Source organism: Vulpes lagopus, chromosome 13 (assembly GCF_018345385.1).
Source record: "Vulpes lagopus strain Blue_001 chromosome 13, ASM1834538v1, whole genome shotgun sequence".
Classification (NCBI taxonomy): domain Eukaryota; kingdom Metazoa; phylum Chordata; class Mammalia; order Carnivora; family Canidae; genus Vulpes; species Vulpes lagopus.
The window spans coordinates 32,986,968-33,011,414 of NC_054836.1; the positions used below are offsets into that span (position 1 = coordinate 32,986,968).

General features: G+C 34.0%; 1 protein-coding gene across 3 annotated transcripts in view; it reads left to right on the top strand.

The window, feature by feature from the left end:
* HDAC9 (histone deacetylase 9) overlaps positions 1 to 24,447 on the top strand; it is a 927,702-nt gene that overhangs the window by 836,034 nt on the left and 67,221 nt on the right. For all 3 annotated transcript variants that reach the window (XR_005983513.1, XM_041727864.1, XM_041727863.1), the window contains one exon: positions 20,197 to 20,330. Coding sequence is in view for 2 of the 3 variants with exons in the window: in XM_041727864.1 (XP_041583798.1) it covers positions 20,197 to 20,330 (134 nt within the window). In the remaining variant the exon portion in view is untranslated. The remainder of the gene's footprint in view (positions 1 to 20,196; positions 20,331 to 24,447) is intronic.

The window sequence follows — 24,447 nt, forward strand, 5'->3', positions numbered from 1 at the left end:
AAATAAATAAATAAATAATATCTCTTTAATGAATTTAAGTTCAAAAGTATGATGAGTGCACAACTCTTTTGAGACATAATAGTTAAGATAAAAGCCATGTTTCTTTCATAGTTACTTTAAATTTCTTTTGTCATTTATTATTGGTTAGTTTAGTATTGGTTAGTTTATTATTATTATTATTTATATATTATTATATATTATTTAATATATAATAATATTATTATATATTAATAATTAATAATAATTATTATCATTATTATTGGTTAGTTTGGGGTACACATTTGCTATTTTTTTCTAAAGCTATAACACTTATGACTGGGATAAGAAAAATGCCACTGGTTACATCATAATAAAATTCCCACATTTTTTAGCTCTAGATCTGGCTGTTGATTTCTAGATCCTGACATTTTAACTATTTGTCATAAATTTGAGCTGAAACTTTAAGGGAGGGGCTGTAGACCCAACAGGTGCGTATCCCAAAAGTATTCTAGTTTAACTCCTACCCTAGTGAATCTATGATTATCTTTAGTCTAAAAATCAGTTGCTTAATCCCATTACAGACTCTTGTTGAAATAAGTCCATGACCTCCCCATTCCAATAATTCTTAGAATTACCAGCAGATTATGCTCCTTCATTTATTCTTAAACATACCCAGCTAATCCAAAAAGTCCTAGAAACTCCTTTTTATCTTTGATCTACTGATAGATCAGTAATCTGGCCTCAGCTTACTTCACTCTCTCAATATTCCATTCTTGTGATCCTTCAGATACCTTAAGTGCCTTGAACTGTTTTACCTAAAAATGCCACCACCTTCCCTGAAATACTCCGTCTTTGCACTGCTGAAGTTTTTATAATATTTTATAATAAAAGTTGGATAGTGGGCCTATTAACAAAGAAACTTCCATAAGATTTAAGACTTCTAGCATGATCAAAGGAAGGCTTCTTTATTTTCCCCTAACTCCAACTTGGGAAAGCAGGAAAAAAATATAAGATAAAAGTCATGACACACAGTGCTCTGGAATATTTAATTTTCTTCTCCAAAGGATGATAGTTATATTCAAGTGTCTGATGGATATATGAGGTAATTCCTATTTAAATCTACCTTTAGTTCATTCAGTGATTTTTTAATAGCAGATGGAACCTATAGCCTACAGACCAAAACCACTTTGATGATATAGAGACAGATTTAAAACAAAACCCATTTTGGGTCCATATTGGCAAATGTAATCATGGCTTTTGTAAAGTCTGTATAGGACCCTAGCCATGTTTGCACCACAGTCTTTCTGCCACACTGTTGGAGAATGGACTACTTTTTAAAGAGCTACTCTTTGGGGCTTATTAGATCCTTACGGGTTTTACTAAATGCTGTGCTTTCCTTTGTAAATGTTCTTTAAGTATTTCAATTAAATGGTGATTTATTTTAAAAATCAGCAATAACAAATGTGTAACAGAAGCCAAGTATTACAGAATTCTTAATCTTTAACAAATACTTTCAGAGCCATTTCGTATTTATTTAACATACAATTGCTGTTTAATTTAATCTAAATTAAATGGTTGCTTGAAACCTATAATTTAGAGAGTTCCTGAATCTCTTTTTATGGTAGGAAAAATGAGAAATCATTGGTTTTGCCCACAGGGTAGATGCTTATCTTTTAAAATCAGGTATTTTTGTCTTGAAATTAAGAACCCAGGTCATTTGGGAAATAGAATTCCAAAGAATGTTTTTGGCTATGAGTCACATGTCCTCATATCCCTTAGAAGAGAATTATTTGGTTTTCTACCATTTAACAAAATTGAAATTTAGCTGATTCTTATGAATTATCATCTGTCTTGTTTATAGGCATCTGTTTGTGAAAAATGTATACATTGACAGTAGTGGAGTTTTTGTTATTGTTTGTGTGCTTTTGAAGAAAACACCAGGTTACTCTTGGTACTGTATGTTTGGTACTATGCTCGTTGAAAGTATCAATTTAAAAAATATATATAGTTATGAAGTAACCACAAAGACAAGTAGGACAAACTACTGGATCAACTTTTTGGCAATAGTAGGTATAAATATTGCCATGACCATCATTATATGACCAGAATTTGGGGAATGCTGCCATGAATTAATTCTGTACTGAAGTTGAAATACAAGCTTAGTTCCACAAGTTAGTTTGAAAAGCAGTTATTTTTTTGGTGGGGGTGGACGTGGCGGGTGGGAGGAAGGAAGTGATAGTGGTGGCAGTGGTAATGTATTTCTTTTCAAATTGACAATATCAGAAAAATCAAAGTAGATATTTCTTTTTCTGAAAATTAGTTTTTATGAGTGTAAATCAAAGCTTGAGTAAGAAGAAAGGGTTACAGTTATTAAAACTTGATGATTAATACTCAGACACAAGGTACTATTATGACTGTAGCACTAATACATTAAATTAGTGCTTCAGTATTATTTGGGTTTAAACACAGGACAAGTCCCGAATTCAACAATCCAGTTTTTTTTTTATTAGCTTTGCCAGTGATTGTGTTGTTTGGGCAAGTTAATTTCTTTATAACTCATTCTCCCATTTGGGTAGTTGCATGATGAATAAATAAGATAAAAATGCATTTTAAATACATAGCATGGTGCCTGGTGATGTTAGCTATCACTAACATTAGTTTATAAGTGATATAAGGGTAGAGACTGTCTTGTGCTCAAAACTATATCCTCATTAGCCAGCTAATGAGGCTACATAAGGCTACTGTCACATAGCAATTTGTCAACAAATATTTCTGAAATAAATGGATTAGCTATAATTATTTTATTGAGTCCCCTTGAAGACATGACATTCTAGTTTCACTTTGTATAAAAGTAAATTAATGAAATTCTTTATAAATATTATAGTGTGTAAAAAATACCTGTGATAAGAAGGATCTTTCTCCTTGGTCTGTTGTATTTCTTTTCACCTGAACTTCTTCCACATATACTCTTCCTCACCAGTCTTTGAAAATGATTTTCTACCTATACTGGCCAGTCTTTTTTTTTAATTGTTCTTAGGAAAAGGAAAAGAGATTTTCTATAGTATGTGTATCTTAAAAGCATAACATTTTTCACTGCCTTACTTTTCTCCAAAAATTGCTCTCCAATACAGGCTGACCTCATTTTACTGTGCTTCCCTTTATTGTACTTAGCAGATCATGTGAAATTACAAATTGAAGATTTGTGGCAACTCAGCGTTGATGAAGTCCATTGACACCATTTTCCCAACAGCATTTGCTTGTTTCATGTCTCTGTGTCACATTTTGGTTATTCCCACAATATATCAACCTTTTTCATTACTATTACATTTATTGTGGTAATCTTTGATCAGAGGTCCTTGATGTTACTATTGTAATTGTTTTGGGGCACCATGAACCACACCTATATAAAGTGGCTAACTTAACAGATGAATGTTATGTGGGTTCTGACTGCTCCAGCCACAGCCATTCTCTGTCTTTCTCCCTCTCCTCAAGCCTCCCTGATCCCTGAGACACAAAACTGTTGAAATTAGACCAATTGATAATCCTCCAATGGCCTCCAAGTATTCAAGTGAAAGGAAGAGTTGCCCATCACTCACTTTAAATCAAAAGCTATAAATGATTAAGCATAGTAAGGAAGGCATGTTGAAAGCCAAGAGAAGCTAAAAGTTAGGCCTCTTGTGTCACTGTTGGCCCAGTTGTGAATGCAAAGGAAAAGTTCTTGAGGCAATTAAAAGTGAGTAATAAGAAAGTGAAACTGCCTTATTGCTGATATAGAGAACATTTTAGGGGTATGAACAGAAGATCACACCAGCTACAACATTCTCGTAAGCCACAGCCTGATTCACAGCAAAGCTCTATCTCTCTTCAATACTGTGAAGACCAAGAGAGGTGAGAAAGCTACAGAAGAAGAGTGTGAAGCTAGCAGAGGTTGGTTTGTGAGGTTTAAGGAAAGAGGCCATCACCATAACATAAAAGCACATGGTGGAACAGCAAGTGCTGATGTGGAAGCTCCAGCACCTTATCCAGAAGATGTGGGTAAGGTAACTGATGAAGGTGGCTACCCTAAACAAGAGATTTCATAGTATAGAGAACAGCCTTCTGTTGGAGGACGATGCCGCCTAGGACTTCCATAGCTGGAGAGGAGAAGTCAATGCCTGGCTTCAAAGTTTCAAAGGACAGGCTGACTCTCTGGTTAGGCAGCAAATGACTAACGCAGCAAATGACTTTAGGTGGGAGCCGAAACTCATTTACCATTCTGAAAATCGTAGGGCCCTTAAGAATTATGCTAAATCGACACCCTGTAAATGGAACAAAGCCTGGCTGGCAGCACATCTGTTTACAACGTGGTTTACTGAATACTTTAAGCCCGCTGTTGAGACCTAGTGCTCAGAGAAGAGAGTCTTTTCAAAACATGACTGCTCATTGACAGTGCACCTGGTCACCCAAGAGCTCTGGCAGAAACGTACAACAAGGTGAATGTTGTTTTCTGGCTGCTAACACAGCATCCATCCTGCAGTCTGTGGATCAAGGAGTAATTTCAAATTTCAAGTCTTCTTGTTTAAGAAATACTTTTCATAAAGCTACAGCCTTCATAGGCAGTGATTTCTCCAATGAATCTGGGCAGTGTAAATTGAAAACCTTCTGGAAAAGATGCACCACTGTAGATGCCATTAAGAACATTGTGTTGCGATGCCTGGGTGGCTGAGTGGTTGAGTGTCTGGCTTCAGCTCAGGGTGTGCTCCCTGGTCGAGGGATCAAGTCCCATATTGGGCTCCCTGTGGGGAGCCTGCTTCTCCCTCTGCCTCTGTCTTTGCCTCTCTCTCTGTGTCTGTCTTGAATAAATAAATAAAACCTTAATAAAAAAGAACATTGTGTTTTGTGGGAGGAGATGAAAATATCAATATTCACAGGGGTTGGAAGAAGTCAATTCTAACCCTCATGGAACACCATGAGGCGTTCAAGATTTCAGAGGCGGGAATAATTGCAGATGTGGTGGAAATAGCAGGAGAACTAGAACTAGATGTGGAGCCCGAAGATGGGACTGAATTGATACAACCTCGTGATAAAACATGAATGGTTGAGGAGTTCCTTCTAATGGATGAGCAAAGAAAGTGGTTTCTTGAGATGGAACCTTCTCCTGCTGAGGATGCTGTGAAGATTATTGGAATGACAGCAGAGGATTCAGAATATTACATATATCAGTTGATAAAGCAGCCACAGGGTTTGAGAGGATTGACATCCGTTTTGAAAGAAGTTCTCCTGTGGGTAAAATCTGTCAAACACCACATACTGCAGAGAAATCATTTTGCAAAAGGAAGATCCCGTTGATGCCCAAAATTTGGGTGCCAAACCACCCGAATCTTCAGCAACCCCCATCTGTCAGCAGCTATCAACATCCAGCAATAGCCTCCATGAGCAAAATTGTAAAGTCTTACTGAAGCTCGGTTGGTTGTTAGAATTTTTTGGTAATGAAATATTTTTACTTAAGTTATGTGCATTGCTTTTTTTTTTTAGGCGTAATGCTATTGGACACTTAATAAACTACAGTCATAGTGTAAAAATCATTTTTATATGTATTGGGAAACTAAGGAATTCATTTAGCTCACTTTATTACAGTGGTATGGAACCAAGCCCACAATATCTCCAAGGTGTGCCTGTATCATCTGGACTTTGTATCCACAAAGTTGAGTATTATGTTCTAAAAGCAGGGACTCCAGAGTGAGAGGGTCAAATCCTACCTGTGCTGTTTTACCTTTTACAATTTACCTAACCTCTCTGTGTTTGTTTTGTTATATCCACAGTGACTATAGTGGTAAAAAATTTTTTTCTAAATTTTTTTTGTTTTGTGGGTAAGGGACAGTTGAGCACTAAATAAGTTTTAAAGTATTTATATCAGAGCCTACCCTCCGTAAGTTTTATATAAATTAGCTATCATCACACATTCAGCCAGATCCATAACGTCAGCTTTATGTCTCTATACTATTTCTATATCATTCATTTAATTAACATAATGAGAGTGCTCAGCACTCTAGTAGGCAATGGATATACTAAGTCAGGCAAGACATGGTCCCTGTTTACGCCCTGGTACGGTAAACTCACAAATTAATGAGTATATAGGTAGCAATAGGTAGAAAGGGACATATAGGAATAATTCTACATTGTGCATGGGGCTTAGAATGATGTTTGTGCTGAATTTAAAAGATGATTAGGGATTAACTGAACTTGAACAGGGTATTTCATCAGCAGAAGCTCACAAATGTACCATTTGATCAATCAAATTGTATAAATCATAACTCTAAGTCAAGGAAAGACTAAATTTGGAAGAATAGCATAAGATGGGGCTAGATAGAGACCATATATTGAAGGCTTTGAATTTAATCCTCAAAGTTGTAAAAAATCAATGACAGGTGTTTAGATGACTGGTATTTTGAGCTTACTGCTCTATGTCAGTGAGCCTAGAGTTTTCTGGTGACATGTCTACTTATCTATGCTCAGAGGCTTCTCCTAACTTGTACACTCTTTAAGCCGTGTAAGACCTCCCAGAATTCCTTGACTACAAGATATATTAATTAGAAAAGTCTTACAGTGGCCAAACTTTTCCAGCCAGACAGATGTGGCCAATGATCATACATCTTTAACAAGCCCTTCCTTCTTCTTTTTTTTTTTTAATTAATTTTTATTGGTGTTCAATTTACCAACATACAGAAAAACACCCAGTGCTCATCCCGTCAAGTGTCCACCTCAGTGCCCGTCACCCATTCCCCTCCAACACCCGCCCTCCTCCCCTTCCACCACCCCTAGTTCGTTTCCCCGAGTTAGGAGTCTTTATGTTCTGTCTCCCTTCCTGATATTTCCCAACATTTCTTTTCCCTTCCTTTATATTCCCTTTCACTATTATTCATATTCCCCAAATGAATGAGAACATACACTGTTTGTCCTTCTCCGATTGACTTATTTCACTCAGCATAATACCCTCCAGTTCCATCCACGTTGAAGGCGCAGGGTTTCAGACTGGATAAAGAAGCCCTTCCTTCTTTAGAAGAGTTTACAATTTTAGAAATCTCTCTGCTTGAGAAAGGTCACCTAATCTACATAAATTCAGGTTTATCCAGGAGTGGAGTTCTCATGTTCTTTTAAATAGAGTGACCCACTGAAACATCTGGGTGGCTCAATGGTAGAGGGCCTGCCTTCAACTCATGGCTAGATCCTGGGGTTCCAGGATCAAATCCCACATTGGGCTCCCTGTGGGGAGCCTGCTCTTCCCTCTGCCTGTGTATCTCTCTTTCTGTCATAAATAAATACATACATACATACATACATACATACATACCTAAAAAAATAGAATGACCCACAGATTTTGGCTTTGGTTCAAGGTAATAATGGAAATCAGCAGCAAATTTATTTGAAGAATCTCATCACACATGAAAACTCATCACAACCCTTTTGTTTCCCAACAATCCATCTTTCCCAGATAAATGAACGTTTTGTTCAGATATTCTCAAGGTACCTATCTTGTTCCTCAGTATACTGGCTCTTGGCACTTAATGGAGAAAATAGTTTGGCAATTAGTGAAGAAAGATGAATACTTCTGGCACATGGTGACACACATTGGTTACCTCATCTTCCAAGTGAAAAGTAATCATGCTTTTCAAAAACATTTGGATTTTTTTGGGTTTGGGTCCTGACATTACTTTATTCTAGTTGTGTGACCTCAGAAAAGTTACTCAATTTCTTTTTGTTTGTTCCTCTATAGAATGTCTGAAATTCTTCCCTCAACTTGGAGATTATTATCTATACAATTTGATTAATCAAACAGTACCCACATTTATGAGGCTCTGCTGATGAAATAGCCTGTCCATGTTCAGTCAACAACTACTCATCTTTTTTTTTTTGAGCTACTCATCTTTTAAACTCAGCACAAGCAGCATCCTAAATCCCCTGTGCAATGTAGAATTATTCTATTTTTACCTCATGAGGTTGGTGTGAGAATTGGATGAAACATCTCTACAAAGTCCAATAACCTAGCACAGGATAAATATTTCAGAATTTCTAATTTTTGTAGTGGCCATAATTATAGTTTCAGCTTTATTAGACCTGCAGTACATTCAGCAATATATGAAAATTTAGTAGCTTAAAACACCACCCATTAATTACCTCACGGTTCTATGGTCACAAATCTAGGGAGATACTACTGAGTTCTCTGCTTCAGGTCTCACAAAGCTGATATAAGAGCCACGCTGGCTCCTTATTCTGAAGATTCTAAGAAACAATCCTCTTCTTCTTTTTTTTTTTTTTTAAACAATCCTCTTCTGAGTTCATTCAGGTTGCTGGCTGAAATTCAGTCCCTTGCACTTACAGAAATGAGGTCCCCCTTTCCCTGGTGGCTAAAAGTTACAAATATTCCCTTTTACATGATGCCCTCCGTTTTCAAACCAATAATGATACATCAGTCCTTCCTATTCTTCAAATCTATCTCTCCAACTTTCCCTTATGGGGCCAACTGGAGAAAACTCTGCTTTTAAGGGATTCGTGTGATTAGGTTATATATCCACCTCCTTTGTGCTAAACACTGTCCCAAATTTCCCTTTTGGTTTATTTATTCAACTTAAAAATCCTTTTGCAATACTGCATGAGTGTAACCATACCAACCTATGCACTAAAAGAGAAGAGGATTATACAAGCGCAAGAGTCATTAGAGTTATTCAAGGTCATTCTCAGAATTTTGCCTACCTTACTAATTTAAATGCAATCAAGTAAACTTGAATATGTTCATTCCAAACTCACTCATTCTGTCAATAAACATGTACTGTACTCCTACCATGTACCAAGCTGTATGTATGTTAGATCTCCAAGTGTTAATCAATTCTTAGCAATTTAATATTTTGAAATAAATTTTAAAAAGCAGGATTGTCTGGAAATATCAGTTCCTGTCCACCAGACTTACTCTTCTGCATCTTGCTTTCTGGAGCTACAATATGTATGATCCTATGTCAGCATAATTGAGTATTCTAGAACTAGGTTTACTAATTGAAAAACTAAATAAATGAAAAAAAATACCACCCAGAAGACATTGCCTATTGAAAAAAAAAAAAAAAAACATCTAGAAGACCTTACCTATTTATTTAATAGAGCTTTTAAATCATTAAGAGGGCTAATGGCCTAAGATGAGGAAGTAATAGTTACTGATACTGCCTGTGTGTCAAGTACTGGATGGATGCATTTTACATACATTACTTTGGGGAAACTAATCAATATTACTATTCCTGTGTCAGAAATGGGAAGCTGAAGAAAAGATAGACAAATATGTAACACTGCAAATGTTTGAATATCTCCTCTATTATCTTCTGAGTTTCCTCTTAGATATATTCTTCTTAGATATATTTCATCTATTAAGCTTTATTTAAAAGTATGTTTTAAAATAATTATCTTTCTATATGTTAAAATTTACTTATCTCCATGCATACCTCTTATATTTTAGTTCCTTGAAGGCAGGAAGTATATGTTACTTATCTATGTATTTCCCTAGCTGTTATTACAGTATGTGCTCAGTAAATACTGGTTGAATTTTGAGTAGTGCAAGCTACTTTAATGGGATCATCATTGCTTAGCATAAGTCTGTTCTGCTCTTGTTCCATCCCACTTGGTCAATTATGCATGAACATTGGTGAGAGAATAGATCCCATGTGTTTGATGCATTATTGAAAACAGCAGTAAAAACTAGTGATTGGCAAATCAAATTGCAATTGGGGTTTGGCAAAAAATATTGTTGAGGGGTAGGAAGAAATGGTCCTATGATGTCCAAAAGCATTTTCTAGGGATTTTTTTTTTCCTAACTGGTTTTATATTTGTGTATTTTAAGGGAAATTTAATTCACATGTTTCTGGTTTGTTTACACTTAACACACCAAAGCAATGATTTGTGAAAGCAATTTGGTATCTAGGAACTCTTTTTAAAGTTCCTTTTGAACTAGAAATCATGTCTAAAAATATGAGCAGTATTAATATCTATTGAGTTGGCTGAATGTAAGAAATGCACTCACTGAGAGTTTTGGGTTCTCGCCCCAACTATATTATCAACTGTTTGCCTTTAAAATTCACCTTTCTGGGTCTTAGTTTCCTCATCCTTAAAATGAAAATATTGGAATATAGAATCTTAAAATTCATTTCTAGATCTAAAATTCCGTGTTTAAAATCCTTTATTAAAAAAGATAAAAAGTAAAAAAAAAAGATAAAAAGTGCTATGAGACAGGCTCTGTTTGATGTAGGTGCTTATTTTTTTGAGGTACCTTCATATGATTAGACATTCATTTCAAATCTGTGAGACAGAATAATTAATCCTTTTTTTTAAAGATTTTATTTATTTATTTATGACAGACAGAGAGAGAGAGAGAGAGGGAGAGAGAGAGAGAGAGAGAGGCAGAAACACAGGCAGAAGGAGAAGCAGGCTCCATGCAGGGAGCCTGACCTTGGACTCGATCCCGGGTCTCCAGGATCACACCCTGGGCTGAAGGCGGCGCTAAACCACTGGGCCACCGGGGCTGCCCAGAATAATTAATCCTTAATTATATTTACAGGTGAAAAAACTGAGATTCAAATATCTATTTCAAGTATCAGATTTATATATAAAACTATGGCACATAGTAGGAATTTAGTAAATGTTGATTTGTAGGTAGATCATAGATGGGGGATGATGGATGGATGGATCGATGAATGAATGGATGGATAATCAAAATGCTTGTCAACCTTTTTTGCCATCTTATTCTCAGGAGTTCTTCAGAACAAATGTTTTCCAAAAATAATGGCATTGAAGTATTCTGTTTCCTCAGACTTTAAGATAAAAACCAACTTCATTTTTTTTCAAAAGATGCTGAGAATATAAACTCACCTCCTTGACCGTAACTGACTGGAACAGCAAAGGGATTTTGACTATAGTTGAAAGTACCTTCTTTAAAACATATGCAATATTTATAGGGCTGCTTAAAATAAGCCAACTGAAAGATTTAATGATAATAATCTCCATATTTCTTCTAAATTTGATTTCCGGTTTCAATGAACTTGGAAAGAGTCCTAGGACATCAAATAAATAAAGATCTTAATATGAAATGAATCTTCAGAATATGTTCATAAATTTACATTTTAAACATGACCAGAAAATATATATCTTTGCCCATTATTAAGGTGATACTTTAATGAAAAATTTTCATTTGCATGAAATAAACTTTTTTGGCTACAGATGAAAGGATTTTATGGTAGCGACAATGGTTTTGTGAGTTAAATGATCCCAACATCATCAGGAATGAATCACAAGTGCCTACCATATGAATTACAGCACTATGAGTCTTAAAAAGGTATTTCTGTGGAAAGCATTCTTCCCATCTGTAACAATCAGATTCTGCTTTGAAGTCCTGCTAGAGTCTCACAATACATGAGACAGCCACATGCTACCCAAACTTCTCTCTCAACTTGAGTTTGACTGCATTTTCCCAAAGAACAATATGGCAATTTAATGATGAAGGAGATTATAGAGGAAAATGGCTACAGTTTTTATAATTATACTTCGCTGTATGTGCATTCTTCAGTGATCCCTTCTGGACATAACTATAGAGATTAGGCCAGTGGATAAGCAAAATTAAATTTCAAATTAAAATGAGACAAAAGTGTCTCCTTTAATCCCTACTGTATTGAATCTGCAATGAAGTCTTCACAAGTATTTCAGGCCCAAATGAAACTAAGCTGTGAGAAATATGAATAAATTGTTATTGAGACTTTTTAACTATATCAGAAAGAGTTACAAAAATGATATAAATCAATAATATAGTAGGTGTCAGTATTTCAAAGAGACTGTCACTACTGCTGATTTTCACTCTGCTACCTCTTCTGAATGGGTATGGGTGTGAAGATTGCCTCTGTCATTCCTGGATTTGGGGGGCTTGTTTTTCTTTTTCTTTTTGTTTTTAGTTGAAACTTTTCTCAACGGACAAAAAATAATAGTGGAAAAACACTTGCAGTGAATGGGAAACTGACATCAACATAGTTAAGAGATTAATATAAGTAGAAGTAAAATGACCTGTCTAGAATCAGTGCCTTTGTGTCTATTTATTGTGTGTATGTGTGTGTGTGTGTGTGTGAGAGAGAGAGAGAGGGACAGAGAGAGAGAGAGGGTGTGTGTCTATCTCTGTATTAATCCAATGAATTATGACCCAGGTACTTTCTCTGGCAATTGGTTGCTGATTCTAGAGTCTAATCTATTACAGGATGACAAAATAACAATGGCAACTAAATTGTAGGTTGGAGAGAAGTCCCTCTTCGGTGTACAACAGAATTCTCTCAAGTCTTAACTTCCCTAGAGAATTCCAATTCAACGTTTTTGTAATTTCATAAGAGAAATAGGCTATCTGGGAGTATCTCTCATTTCCCTGGGCTTTTATAATAATGTTTCAGTTATCCACAACAGGCATTGCTGAATACATCTAGGTTCTAAAAGAATGGAGTATATAGAGTATCGGAACTTTGTTCCCATTTTGCCTTTATATGCTCTGCTATTATGATCTCATAACTGATAAGAAAGAAAAATTAATTTTAAAAATAGGCCTCTCGATTATAAAATAATACATAATAACACTAGCATCAAATAAATGCTGATATGAAGTGGCCCTTTTGGGATGCCTAGGTGGCTCAGCGATTGAGCCTCTGCCTTTGGTTCAGGGTGTGATCCCCAGTCCAGGAATAGAGTCCCACATTGGGCTCTCTGCAAGGACCCCACTTCTCCCTCTGTCTATGTCTCTGCCTCTGTGTCTCTCATGAATAAATAAATAAGATTTTTTATAAATAAATAAGTAAATAAATAAATAAATAAAGTGGCCACTTTAACCATACAAGAGGATACTATTTGCAATCATATACAAAACTGAAAACCTAGTAACAAATATATAAAAATAGAATTGATTGGCATATTAATATGTTTAAAATAATATTGTGAGGACTTGAAAAATGTTTCCCACTAGAGATAATTGTAAGTTAAAAATTATGATATTTATTTTTACAATACACAAAAACAAAAAGTATGAAATACCACAAAAGGAAAATTGGCAAATCTTTGGTTAGTAGGACTGTGGATTTACTGTTATAAACATTACAATTATTTTATTGCTATTCATTATTTATTTTATTATTTATTTACTATAAGAAAATACACTTATATAACTATATATATTACTATTTTATTTTATTTACTATTTATTCATTATTTTCCAAATATTCTACATTGAATTTGTGTTAATTTTGGTTTCCAAAACAGTTTTTTTATTAGTGGAAATTAAAATAAAGCTAGTTAGTGTTGTTTCTTCTCAGTATGACTATACCCTGGGAACTATTTGGGAAACATCAGATAAAAGTGTTTGAGACATACCGTTTTGAAGGATGAATGCTTTTTTTCTCCAAGACTTAGTTATTAAATGCATATCTAAAGTGGAGCACCTGGGTGGCTCAGTGGTTGAGCATCTGCCTTTGGCTCAGGTCATGATCCCGGGGTCCTGGGATCGAGTTCTACATCCCTGTAGGGAGCCTACTTCTCCCTCTGCCTATGTCTCTGTCACTCTCTCTTTGTCTCTCATGAATTAATAAAATCTTTTTAAAAATAAATACATATCTAAAGTTTAATTATTGAGATTTCTTTGAGCGATTTTTCATTTCAAACAGCTTTTCTGAACTTAAAAAAATGCTAACACAATATGACTTCTAGCCAGAAGTAATACCCCATAGAATATCAGGAAATCTAATTGAAACTGATAATTTGAACCACGACCATATTTACAAGTTACTTTGTAATTCTTTTCAGAAACAAAAAATTACATTTGCTTCTAGTAAACCAACAGAACTAAACAGAGGATTTCTAACTGAAAATGCCCTTCCAATTCTCTTCCCCAGTGGTGTCCCATTCTTGGTAGTTACCACTTCAGCTCTGTTTGTTCATGAAAAGAAATGACTTGTTACAATGTAGCTTTCTTCTCATACTTGTAATTTAATGCTGATTAAATTAAATTAATTTAATGCTTTCTGAAACAACCAGGCTGCACAGAGGATTCCTCTAGTGTAGTGGCAGTAGTATAGTAGTGTTAGCATTTCGTTAATGCCTTATTCTGGAAGATTTCCTCAAAAGAGTGTAAGGTGCCAAAAACCTTTTTTTCACTTTGAAAAAAAGTATTTCTTACAGAATTCCATCCTAGTCAGTGTAAAAGTAATAGAAAAGACTGCCAAATCTGATTTTCAGTAGATATATACCAATTTCAGTGACTACCCTGAGTGTGCCCATATTGCTACTCCACAGGCTTCTCCCTAAGCTCTACTCCCACTCCCAAAATAATCCAGAAGCTAAAGGTATATATGGACCTTCAGAACCTAGTCCCATCACCATATTTGATGATTGCTTTAGCCCAAGATGCAACATGTTTATATAGATATGTTTTTCCACTTGATCATTTTTTTCCCATAAACCCTCACACTCAGGACACTCCAACCATCCTGAAAACAAATTGCTAGTATTGCTTCACTATAATTTTTCAACTGTTCAGGTTAAGTTTATTGTAACAAGCAGGGTGGGCTTTTGTGCCTTTTGTAGTAAAAACTTTAAATCCAACTTGCAATTATGCCTATTAAAAATGTTTCACATACATCCCACTGAAACTTTTATCTCACATGTCCTAGAAAATAATACCTTGACATTAATAGCCATGCTTGGCTTTTCAAATACCCCATATATATGTACAGGAGTAATGGACACAGTAGAACTCAGGTTAAAAACTAAAGTTATTCTTGAGTTCCTTACTTTGATTGGAAGAGGGCACAGGCCTTGTAGATATTCATTTCTTTACTTCACTTGAATCTTTTGTGCAAGCATAACTCAAAAGTTCAGCTGCTTCAATCTGTGGCTCAAAAATCACATGGGTAACATGTGAATGGAAATAAACCCTGTAGGTAGAAGAAAGAGGAATTTGGATAGAGATCAAAGATTAGCTTCATTCCATTCTTTCCTTTTACTTTTTACTATCCCATCTAAATTTGGTATTTTATGGGACTTTTTTTCCAGGGGTAAGAGTGAACTTAAATCAGATTTGAGACTTTCTTTCTCTTTCTCTTTTTCTAAGTCCGTGTGATTTGATCTGCTCAATAATGACTTTAGATAATTGAATTCTCAAATGTTAGGAACCTTTACTATGAAAGATATGGCATACTGCCTTGATTTATTATTATTATATGTTTAAATTCTCATTGTAGTCCTGGTTTAGAGTTATAGGAAAAACTTTTCTGAATATTTAACAATATGATTAGCAGAAATATTTGCCTATTTGACTCCGAGTATTATGAGTATTTCTTGCTTTTTTATTTTCTGGTATGGAACAGTTACTATGTGCTATTAACTTTTAATATTTCTAACCATTAGAGATCAAAACTTTGCCATACACATCTTCTGAAAGCTTAGCATTCTTTTTATAGTAATCATGTAAGAAGGTATGGAGTTTAGTGTGGCCATCCTCATTTCTAAGTGGCCCATGGAAAACTCCATTTGATATCATCATGAGGTTCATAAAAAGAAATATTATAGTGCTTGAAAACACTTTTTATCTATTTTTAAAAATCTTTGTAGGATAATTTTTGAAAACTATTTAGAAATATAGAGTAATTAGGGGAATCCCTGGGTGGCTCAGCAGTTTAACACCTGCCTTCAGCCTACGGCATGATCCTGGACTCCTGGGATCGAGTCCCATATCGGGCTCCCTGCATGGAGCCTGCTTCTCCCTCTGCCTGTGTCTCTGACTCTCTCTCTCTCTCTCTCTCTGTTCTCTCAAGAATAAGTAAATAAAATCTTTTAAAAAAAGAAATATAGAGTAATTATAAATGACTATTTTGACTTCTATCAAAATAAAAGCTAAGTGGGTAGAATCAACAATGAAGTACTTCAAGGTAGTGAGGAAGTAAAATCTTGTTTCTGGCTAACCTCAAGTGCTAGAGCAATACTGAAATTCTGGACAGTTATGGTTTATTGGATGAATATCTCAGTGCATTCCAAGGATTAAGACTATATTATTCTATTTTTCCAAAATGGAAGCAATTTAGTTTAGTTTTGAGATCTCATTGTTTCACAACTTTATAGGTTTTCATTTAGTTCTATCAACTTTATTTTGAGAATTCCTTTCGCAGAGCCACAATGCTATGGAGAAGAAGAGATCAGCCTTGAAAGTAGCCCAGTCAGTCTTGCAGGGCATGCACTTCCATATTTAAGATTATTCTTTCACATTTTTATGGATGTAGAAATACCCTAAGTATTATAAGCACCACACAATTGAAGGGAAATGAAATAATGTCCTTTATACTGTAGAATGGATAATACAAGAAGCAGAAAAATTTGAATTAATGTAAACGTTGAAAAATGAATGACAAAACTATGAAAACAAAAAAAGTTATTGATTTGCAAGTGTGGAGGGGTGGAGAGGAAGGATGAATAGGTTGAGAATAGGATTTTTAGGACAGTGAAACAATGGGAACCCCGGGTGGCTCAGGGGTTTAGTACCGCCTACAGCCCAGGGCGATCCTGGAGACCCAGGATCCAGTCCCCATATCAGGCTCCCTGCGTGGAGCCTGCTTCTCCCTCTGCCTCTCTCTCTCTCTCTCTCTCTCTCTCTCTCTCTCTCTCTCTCCCCTCTCTGTGTATTTTCATGAATAAATAAATAAAATCTTTAAAAAAAGGACAGTGAAACAAAATATATGATACTATAATGGTAGGTACATGACATTATGCATTCGTAAAAACCCACAGAACCATACAACACAAACAGTAAATCCTAAACATTGGCTTTTATTATCAATAATGTATCAATACTGGCTCATCAACTGTAGCAAATGTACCACACTAATGTAAGATATTAGTAATAGAGGAAATGACAGGTGAATGGAAACTCTCTGTACTTTCTGCTCAGTTTTTCTTTAAACCCAAACTGCTCTAAAAAATAAAAGCTATTAATTATTAAAAATATAATTGATTTAAAATTAAACATGTATTCCTTGTAAGTTTCTTAAACATATTAAAAAATGAAATGCCATATTGAACACATTATTTACTTTCACCTATTTTTTTTTGCAAATGTCCTTGAAATTGGGCAAGTTGGATGCAATGTCAATTTTTTTTTAATGTTGAATGAGAGACATTTACATTTGGCAGTATGAAAGTCTATATATCCTGAAACACTTCTACATAAAGGTATCAAAACTACTTTTTAAAATTCATGAATGACTTCCAAAAAGATCAAAGGAGATTAACAAATCCTATAGTTGTTGGCTACCCTTGGCTATCCAAAGTCTCCAGCTGGATAAAGGTTGAACATTAATTACTACTGCATACTGGAAAAGGGAGTCAAAGCCTTGGGCCTATGATGGAAAAAGTTTTGATTAGAGACCAGCATAAAGAAAGGAATAAGAAAGAGCCAACTCTAACGAAAAGGGTGAATGGAAGAGGAAATACTGCTGAATTAAAACAACAAATCTATCTTAGCTAGGGCTATGAATAGAAGGATTTTCAAAATATTGAAAAGAAAATGGGGGGAAGCCTCATTTTTTTTACATGAGAATTGCAGTCAGGTTTTCAGGTCCACATTTACAATAACTACATTAAAAATAAGTCCCTGAAACCTAAGAGTTTAAAATTTATCTTAAATGGTACTATCACAGTCATCCTGTAGAGGCAAATAAAATCACACTTAGCCCAGGTTTCAAAAATAGGTCTCAAATTCAGTTTAAATTTCAAAAACTTCTCACATAGGAAGTTCCAATGTATATGAGCTCAATAATAAAAATAACAACAATAAAACAGAGGAGAATTAAGACATCATGAGGATGATTCAGCAGAAATAACAAATAGTAATATTAGGTCATAAAGATTTCAAATAACAGATACAGAATGTAAATTAATTATTGATAAATAAAAGGAAGAAATAAAAACATGAGCAAATAGTAAGAAACTATAAAAATAACTAAGAAGATATGAAATCTAACTAAATAGAGCATTTGGAATTGAACAGTATAATCATTATAATGAAGATACCAATAGAAATGTTAAATAGTAGATAAGACACATGCAAAGAAAGGCTGGAAATTAGATCTGAAATAAAAATACATATAATTCAGGACAGAAAGAGACAAAAAAATGAAATAAACCTTAAGAGACATTGAGAATACAATAACAATAACCACATACATCTAATTGGAATTCTAAAATAAGATAATAAATGAACAACTGTATTTCAATAAATTTGAACACTTAAATAAATTTCTAAGAAAATATAACTTATGAAGATAGAGAAAGCATGAGTAGTCCTATAGTTGCTAAAGAAATTCAATCTTCCTCAAAAAAAAAAAACACAAGAAAATGTTCCTCAAAAAAACCCCACAAAGCTCAAATGGTGGTAGAGGAGATTTCTACTCAACTTTCTAGAATCATATAATGGAAAAAAGAGATTCTTACCATATCAATATTCAACATGGTCAATACAGGACTGGAAAATTATAGATTAACTGCATTCATGTACATAGGTGAAAAAAATCCCAAACAAAGCACTAATAAAACAAATCCAGGTGTGTACAAAAAAGATAATTACATCACAATCAAGCTTATTTTTCTTCATAAATTCAATGATGGCTTAATGTTAGAAACATTAATTAATGTAACACAACACTATGAAATTTTAGGAGAAAAAAATCTCATTTTGGTGTAAACAAATTTAACAACCATTTATAAAAAAACCTTTAATTCAAAGTAGAAATAGAAAGGTCCCTCCTGGGCAGCCCAGGTGGCTCAGCGGTTTAGTGCTGCCTTGAGTCCAAGGTGTGATCCTGGAGACCCAGGATGGAGTCCCACGTCGGGCTCCCTGCATGGAGCCTGCTTCTCACTCTGCCTGTGTCTCTGCCTCTCTCTCTCTCTCTCTCTCTCTCTCTCTTTCTCTCTCTGTCTTTCATGAGTAAATAAATAAAATATTTAAAAAGAATAAAAAAAGAAAGGTCCCTCCTAAAACTGAAGGAAGCCACAATAAAAAGCCATTAAAACCATTATTCACTCACTTGGTAAATTATACCAAATATTGGTAAGGACATGACTAAATGGAAATTTTTATATATGCCACTTCTCAGAATGGATTGATTGTAGTCTTTTAGAAATAATCTGGTATTATTTAGCAGATTTTAAGCCACAATGATTTTACTCCACTGTTGCACACGTGAACCAAAGAGTGCTATAAAAACATTCATGAAGGCATTGTTTGTAATAAAGCACTGGGGTTTGGTAATAACAAAAAATGCAAATATCTGTCATCAAGAGATTGGGTAAACAAGTTCTTTTATATTCATACTATGGCCTACTAGACAGCAAAGAACTATAGCTACTTTTATCAACAGAGATGAGCTAACAAGATGTTGTATGCAAAGAGCAAGTTGTGAAAATATAAAATCACTTTTATAAAGTTCAAAAAAATTAAACAAAATAAAGCAAAGGAAATATCACACAAAGTCAGGATCCTAATTTCCTGCAAAGTGGAGGAAAGATATTAATAGAAGTACACAAAGGGCTTTAAAAGTATTGCTAACATTATTTTCCTTAAATTGGAAAGAGAGTGAGTTGACAGGTGTTTCTCATACCATTAAACTTTAGAATGTATAGATATTGTTTTTTTTACATTTATTAACTTTTATAATCAAAATTGTGTCTATAAAAATCTGATGTGATAAGTAATTTGAAGGGATGTGTAAAAAACCTCTTTTTATAATAAAGTAAGACAGATAATGGAGATAAGAAACAAAGTCAAACATATATCTGATTTGATATATGTATTATTGACCTCATTAACACTTGCCAAATGCTACTCAGATTTTTCATACAAGTACCTATAGAATATGTTGTGAAAGGTACTAGTATACACTGATGAGAAATCATAGTGATTGGTGTAAATTTTGGTTGTGATACTGCTTAGTTGTTGGATCTTGGATTTTGGTTCATTTGTAAAATATAGATAATAATAGTACCTAATTTATCAAGGTATTGTATGTATTAAATGAATTAGCCCATGGAAGGTGCTGAGAAAAGACACACACAGAATAAAAGCTCAATCAACTTTAGATTCTAGTAGTATTCTCTTTTGATTTAATACTTTGAAATGTTCTGTTTGTGTTATGATAGGCTTTGGTCATTTGACGAAGCAATTGATGACATTGGCTGATGGACACGTGGTATTGGCCCTAGAAGGAGGACATGATCTGACAGCCATCTGTGATGCATCAGAAGCCTGCGTAAATGCTCTTTTAGGAAATGAGGTAAAAAAATTAAAAGTTTACAAAAGTAGCACTAAAGAACTAGTGATGTATGCATCCATATACTTATTTTTTTTAATCCCACATAATCAGAAAGCAGAGTATTGCTCTTACAATTTTAACAAAGAAAGTAAACTTCTAGGAGTTTACATGTACTCTTGTTACATGGTATAACTTTGGTCCAGTTAATCCACTGCACTTCCTTCAATCAGGTTATTTGCAAACTCAATAAATAAGTAACTCTTGGGTGAAGAAAATCTTTATATATTGTCCCAGCTAATAAGCATTTAAACAATGAAAAACAAATAACTCAAAGAAAATTTCTCTTGAGATTTTCCATAGGATTATGTTAGATCAAGGGAGAAAGTAAAGCTTTTACATTTTTTTCAGCTTTATTGAAATGTAGTTGACAAATAAAATTGTAATACATTTAAAGTGTACAATGTGATGATTTGATATATGTATACATTGAACTGATTCCCTGTATAAAATTAATTTAACACATTCATAACCTCACATACTTACATTTTGTCTGTTTGTTCATTTGGCGAGAACATTTAAATTCTATTTTCTTAGCAAATTTTAATTATATAATGCAGTATTATCAACTACAATCATCATATTACACATTAGATCCTCAAACCTTACTCATCTTGTAACTGAAAGTTTAAAAACTTCTACCAACCTCTCCTTATTCCCTCCCACCCCTTTAACCCTGGGCAACCACTATTCTACTCTGTATTTATGAATTCGATTAATTTTATTGGGGGTGGGGACCCACATAAGTGATACCATGCAATTTGTATATCTTTCTGGCTTATTTCACTTAGCATAATGCCCTCCAGGTTTATCCATGTTGTCAAAAATGACAAGATTTCCTACTTTTTAAAATATTGAATAATATTCCATTGTATGTATATACATACACTTATATATACCACATTTTCCTTATCAACTTATCTGTTGTTGATGGACATTTAGGTTGTTTCCATATCTTGACTATTGTCAATAATTCTGCATTAAACATTGGAGCACAGCTATCTCTACAAAACTGATGTTGTTTCCTTTGGATATATATACCCAGAAGTAAGATTGCTGGATCATATGTCATAAAATATGCAGTTTTAGTTTCTTGAGGAATCACCTACTGTTTTCCTTTGTGGCTATACATCTTACCTTTCCAACATCATTGCACTAATATTTCCTGCTCTCCACATTTCATCAGCATTTATCTCTTTTCTTTTTGATAATACTGAGGTTTTTGTTTTGTAGTTTCCTGATGATTACTGATATTGATGATCACCTTTCCATGTTGGCCATTTACATTTTTTCTTTGGAAAAACATCTAATTGGGCCTTTTGTTCATTTTTATTTTGGGGGGGGGGTGCCTGTTTTTTGCTATTGAGTTGTATTAGTTCTTTGTGTGTTTTAGATATTAACTTCTTATTGGATATATAGTTTGCAAATATTTTCTTCAATTCCATTGGTTACCATTTTATTCACCTTTGCTGTGCAGAGCTTTTAAGCTTGATTAGTCCCACTTTGTTTGTTTGTTTGCCTGCTTGCTTGCTTTTGTTGCCTTTACTTCTGGCGTCAGATACAAAAAAAAAAAAAAAAAAAAAACCATTGCCAAGATTTATGTCAAGGAGATTACACCTTAAGTTTTTTTCTAAGAGTTTGTGGTTTCAAATTTACATTTAAGTTTTTAATCAATTTTAAATTGACTTTTGTGTATGATGTAAGATAGGGGTCCATTTTTATTCTTTTGTATATGGCTGTTCAGTTTTACCAACACCATTTATTGAAGAGACTATCCCCTCCTCCCTTGTATATTCCCACATCCTTTGTTGAAGATTAATTTACCATATGTGCATGAGTTTATGTGGGTCTTTTCTTCTGTTCCACTAATCTGTGTGTCTTTCTAATGCCAGTACCATACATTTTACATTGATTATTTGTAGTATATTTGAAATCAAGACATGTAATGACTCTAGCATTATTATTCTTTCTTAAGATTCCTTCATCTGTTTGGGGTCTTTGTGGTTTCATATGAGTTTTAGAATTTTTTTCTATTTCTGTAAAACTTGCCTTTTGATAAAGATTGCATTGAATCTATAGATTGCCTTGGGTAATATTAATATTTTTTAAAAAGATTTTATTTATTTATTTATTTGAGAGACAGCATGAGTGAGGGGAGGGGTAGAGGGAGAAGAAGAAGCAGATTTCTTTCTGAGCAGGAAACCCAGCATGGGGCTCCATCTCAGGATCTAGGAATCATGACCTGGGCCAAAGGCAGATGCTTAACCAACTGAGCTACCCAAGCACACCATTAATATTTTAATAATGTTAACTCTTCTCAACCATAACATGGGATATATTTCCATTTATATGTGTCTTCTTCAGTTTTTTTCATCTATATCTTACAGTTTTTGGTGTATAGACTTTTAACTTCCTTGGATACATTTATCTCTAAGTATTTTATTGTTTATGATACCATTTTAAATGGGGTGGTTTTATTTCTTCTTCAGATAGTTTATTGTTGGTATATAAAACTAGTATTTTATGTTGATTTTGCATTTTTCCACTTTACTAAATTTTTTTATTAATTCTAATGGTTTTGTGGTGGAGTCTTTAGGGTTTTCTATATATATCATATCTTCTGTAAATAGAGACAGTTTTTCTTCTTCCTTTCCAGTTTGGATGCCTTTTATTTCTTTTCCTTGCTTAATTGCTCTAGATCATGCTTACAATACTATATTGAATAAACGTAGCAAAAGTGGGCATCCTTATCTTGTTTTTGATCTTAGAGTATGGTATCAGCTTATTTATTATGTTGAGGTATGTTCCTTCTATACTGAATTTGTTGAGAGTTTTTAATCACAAAGGATGTTGAATTTTGTCAAAGCATTGTCTGCATTTATTGAGATGATCATATGATTTTTTCCTTCATTTTACTAATGTATTGTATCACATTGGTTGATTTGTATGTGCTGAACCATTCTTGCATTCCTGGAGTAAATAGCACTTAATCATGGTGTATGATCCTTTTAATGTGATGTTGAATTCAGTTTGCTAATATTTTGCTGAGAATTTTTGCATCTATGTTCATCGGGGATATTGGCCTACAAAAAGAAGTTTCTTTCCTTACAGTGTCCTTCATTGGCTTTGGTATCAGGGAAATACTGGCCTCCTAAAATGAGTTCAGACATGTTCCCTCCTATTTATTTTTTTGGAAGAGTTTGAGAAGGATGAGTATTAGCACTTTAATATTTGGTAGAATTCACCAGTGAAGCCATCTGATTCTGGACTTTTTCTTTTTTTGGGGGGTGGTGGTTGATTACTGATTCAATTTCCTTACTAGTTTTTGGTCTGCTCTATTTTCTTTTTCTTTTTTTTCAGAATTCCATCTTGTTGGGTTTTATGCTTCTAGGAATTTACACATTTCTTCTACATTATCCAATTTATTGATGTGTAATTGTTTCTTAGTTTCTTATGATACTTTGGATTTCTATGTTATAAGTTGTCAACTCCCTTTTTCCAAATCTGATTTTATTAAATGAGGTTTTTCTCTTTTTTTCTTAGTCTAGTTAAAGATTTATCAATTTTATCCTTTTCTAAAGCAAACTGTAGTTTCATTGATTTTTTTCCATTATATTTCATTCATTTATTTCCACTTTGATCTTTATTTTTTTCTTCTATTAACTTAGGCTTAGTTTATTTTTCTTTCTCTAGTTCCTTGTGGTATGAAGTTAGGCTGTCAAAATCTTTTTTTTTTCTTTATATAAGCATTTATCGCTATAAACATCCTTCTTACAACTGCTTTTACTCCATCTTATAAGTTTTGGTATGATGTGATTCCATGTTCATTAGTCTCCAGATTTTTAAAATTTCTCTTTTCATTTCTTTGACCCATTGGTTGTTTAGGAACATGTTAAATTACTACCTATTTGTGAGTTTTCCAGTTTCCTTTTGTCATTGATTTCTAGTTTTATGCATTGTGGTCAGAAAAGTTACTTGGAATGATTTCAGTCTTTTAAAATTTTCTAAGACTTGTTTTATGGCCTATTATCTGATTTGTCCTGGAGGATGTTCCATATGTGCTTGAGAAGAGTGTATTTTC